Here is a 4,277-nt window from a genome sequence, read left to right on the forward strand (position 1 = left end):
AAACATATCAATCCACTACAGAGTTGACCCCCCAGCTGCACATTGTAGTACTGGCTAGCTTTATATACATATATATATATATATAAGGTCTGTGGTCCAATTACAGACGAATGTATTTATATAAAAAGGTCCGTGGTCTAATTAAAGATGAATGTATATATAAAGGTCCGTGGTTCAATTAAAGATGAATCTATATATACATAAATATAGGTTCGTGGTCAAGTCTAAATCGTGGTTGACGGTGAATATCTCTTTAAACTGACTGTAATGGGTTATTAATATACTGTTGAGTAGCTGTGTCGAAATATATTTGAATAGTATTATACACACGTATCCTCATAAACTATACTCGTATCCGAATCTGGTCGTAAAACTCTTTATATCTCTTGTTAATATGACATGGCAGTGCTAAAAGGGTCTATTAAGTAGTATAATACGACACCCGAGAATACCAAGGAAACTGCCGATAAAGGGATCGTTCATGTTTCTTGAAAATTACCTTCGGTGTGAAATATCACGGTATAAAATTAGATTTTTGTTTAAATTTCAACAATTTTGAAAAGATTTATTCCTGTTTCAATGATTTTTGATAATAAAGACGACATTTTCAGATTTTCCAGTAACGTTAGAAAATCCAACGCCAGCGAAAATTATTTAAGAAAAAACAAAATCATAAATATTATGAATTATTTTTGCGAACACTCTCTTTAAATTCGTCAACTCTCCCTTTAAGATATCCATCTGAAAAGCTGGATACGATGAAGAGATATCAAATATCATTTATATATATTTATCAATGTGTAAAAGAAGCCTTCAAAGTATTCTAGTATATATATAATCTATAATAAAGTCCCCATCACAAAATGTACACAAGTCCAAGTATTCTGTTCCAAAAATATTACATACTGGTCAATTTCTTTAAAATACATTTTACCAATTTTATCAATTTTTATTTCTTTAAGAAGCTTTTTAAAAGTCGACTGTAACCTGTAATAACAATTTGCAATTGTGTAAAAAGTAAAAAATATTTCACAAACTGAAATTTAAATCTGATTAAGAAGCGTTTATATAAACCTTAAATATCTATATCAAGATTTACAAAACAGAGGATTCCTTTAAAATACTTTTATCAATTTTGAACAATTTTGAGCCCCCCCCCCAGGGGGGGACTTACAATTTTTTTACTTTTTAGGGGGAGGGGGGGGGGGTCAGCACCGTTGGGGCCTGAAACCCCCTGGAAATCATAGATGTTATTGCTCCAAAAGGGGGCGTCTGAGCCCCTCGCCCCCCTTACCATGAGCTAAATCTATATAAAATCCTCGACTTTCAAATAACAATTCACGTTGAAACAATGCTCGTGGTTTAACTAAAACATGAAATATCTTTATATTGTGAAAAATAATAAAATTCTTTGTATTTTTATGCTTCAACTGCCAATTTATATTTTATTGCAAGTTTTTGTTATTATTTTTTAGTATAAGTAACAGCTAGGGCTAAGCATGGACATGGACTGGGGGGGGGGTGATCCACTTAAACTGTTGCCTTTTTTTTGGCCACAAACTGACCTTTTTGGTTTTGTTTAAAGAAACTGATTAATTTCATTAAAATCTTAATTTTTAATATTTTATATACACAACATGATATTGCTATATCTTTGATATTTCCAGGTACAAATTCTTCAAAGTCAAAATTTGAAAAATCAAAAACTTAAGTTTTCAAGTTGCAAAGATTTTTTAAAAACAAGAGGTTTAGGTGTATCAGTTCATCCATCAGTTTTAAATAATACATCAAATAAATTATAATTCAAATGAATTGATTAATTCTTAAGTTGCCCCTTCCTATGTATATGCAACCAAGCACTTTATTAAGAGTTGTACACACACAGTGCATGTACAGTGTATACTTAAGGGGATATATTGCATGGTAAGTTTATGTATTATAAGATGTCCACTAATCATTCTTTAAAAAAGATTACTCTTCAGATAAATAACATGCACCGCTTCTTTTTAGACTGTAAGGATTGAAGCCTCCTTTATAACTGGAACCCCTACTAGCACTCGGTATGAGTTTAATTTTATCTTCTATCTAAAGGAAGAAACAACTTATTTAACTGTGAAAAAGTCTACTTAAAGAGACGGTATGCAAATAATAAGGAATAATCTATTCAAAAAATTTGTATTCTGAAATTGTTAATAAAATTGATCTTAGTTTTCCGTTGTGTCATATTATTTTAATATTTTGGCCACATCGCAATTTTTAAAACCGTTTTTTCTTTGTCTTCAAACCAAAATACGCAAAAAAAGTGCAAAAATGTTCAGACGTATAAAGCCTACTCAAATTGATTTGCACAAAAATCGTGACGAGCGAAGAATTATATTTTCCTGCTTGAATAAACGATCCAATTAATTTGTTGAGATAAATATGTAATGGACAATCAAGGTTTAACTGGGTGATTTGTCTTTTATATCCTGGCTTTTATCTCACTTAATCACTGACCCATTCTTCCAATGTAAATAAATCTAGTTTATATTCGGACAAAATGACGTTTACTAGCTTCTTAAGTTAGAGATTACCACCATTTTATCTAGTGGTTACCAACAGTATAACTTTGGGGATTACCGTCATTTTATTGAGTTGACCACCATCTTTTTTACCACAATTGCCATTTAAACGTGTAATCATCATTTATCTAAGGTTACCGTTTTTTAGTTCAAGATGACCGCCAAATATTTTAAGATGACCGACTTTTTTTTGAGATGACCACCATATTATTTCAGATATTTTTCTAAGATGACATCCATTTTATTTCAGATGACCGCCATTTTATCTAAAATGGCTGCCATTTCATTTAAGATGCACACATTTTTATTTGAAGATTAATACTATTTAAATTGTCTGAAATAAAGAAATCTTGAAAATAACAGACTGAAAAGTCTGTGAAATAAATGACTGACCTATACTAATCGTCAGATTCTCCAGTAGCCCCTCATGTCTCTGCAGCTGATTCTTTAAATCGTCAACAGTTATACCGTCACATCCCTCCTGGATATATGTAAATATATATTTACATTTATATAATCAATAATTTATCATTTAATCAAAAAAAGAGATCCTGTATATGTGTATCATGCATGTACGTATCATACAGAAAAAATTTAATTGTTGAATTAAAAATATTTAAAATGAGAATTTAAAAATTCACCCATTTTCAACAGGAAAATCCACGAAATTTTAAATTATGCTTTTTAAATGTACGAAAATATGACTTAAAAATTAAGAAACAAAAAACTACATAGACAGATATATAGATACAGGTAAGGACATGATAGGGATATATTTACATATAAAGCTACATTTGATATGGATAAAAAAATATATATAAAAATTAAAAATAGATATCTAACTCATGCTGCCTAGGAGTGTTTAAAACACTAAACAACATGTACAGCAGTAAAATAGATAAATAATCTGTGTTTAACTGATCAGATATAAATATAGATATAGATATTTATATTTTCAGTTAAGAGTATGCCTAGAGAGGGTACACGGTTTATTTGAATATTAAGCCATGTTTTTCGTAATGTTTGAATGCCCCCCTACTGTGCGCGGGGGCGTTCATTAACAATAAAATTAGTCACGCCCCTCTCTCCTACAGTCATTAACATAATGTAGAGGGAATACTTTAATTGAATCAAGGCATGTTTCAGGCTGTAAAGCAGTTACCAAAAATGTAGAATAAAATTTTTTAAATGATCTGATTTCTCTCCTCGTACAAATATGATTTAGGAGAGTTTATAGTTTGAAATATCAAAAGTCTACGACAGTAGGTTGCAAAGATAAAAAATTATACAATTAGAGTAATCAATTATTTATACTTAATTTGTACATAAATAGACCATTATTTGTGATATCTAGATAAATCTGTACATAAATAGGCCATTATTTGTGATATCTAGATAAATTTGCACATAAATAGACCATTATTTGTGATATCTAGATAGATTTAACCATAATTAGGCCATTATTTGTGATATCTAGATAAATTTTTACATAAATGTAGGCTATTATTTGTGATATCTAGATAAATTTGAACATAAATAGGCCATTATTTGTGATATCTAGATAAATTCAACCACAAGTTGGCCATTATTTGTGATATCTAAATAAATTTGTACATAAATAGGCCATTATTTGTAATATCTAGATAAATTTGTACATAAATAGGCCATTATTTGTAATATCTAGATAAATTTGTACATGAAAAGGCCATTATTTGT

The 4,277-nt window shown here is 29.7% G+C and overlaps 1 protein-coding gene across 1 annotated transcript in view; it reads right to left on the minus strand.

The window, feature by feature from the left end:
• Positions 1–4,277, minus strand: part of LOC111699185 (NADPH oxidase 5) — a 55,795-nt gene that overhangs the window by 16,738 nt on the left and 34,780 nt on the right. The window contains exon 10 of the mRNA XM_023469788.1: positions 2,955–3,042. Coding sequence (XP_023325556.1) covers positions 2,955–3,042 — 88 coding nt within the window. The remainder of the gene's footprint in view (positions 1–2,954; positions 3,043–4,277) is intronic.

Source organism: Eurytemora carolleeae, unplaced genomic scaffold, assembly GCF_000591075.1.
Source record: "Eurytemora carolleeae unplaced genomic scaffold, Eaff_2.0 scaffold30, whole genome shotgun sequence".
NCBI lineage: Eukaryota > Metazoa > Arthropoda > Copepoda > Calanoida > Temoridae > Eurytemora > Eurytemora carolleeae.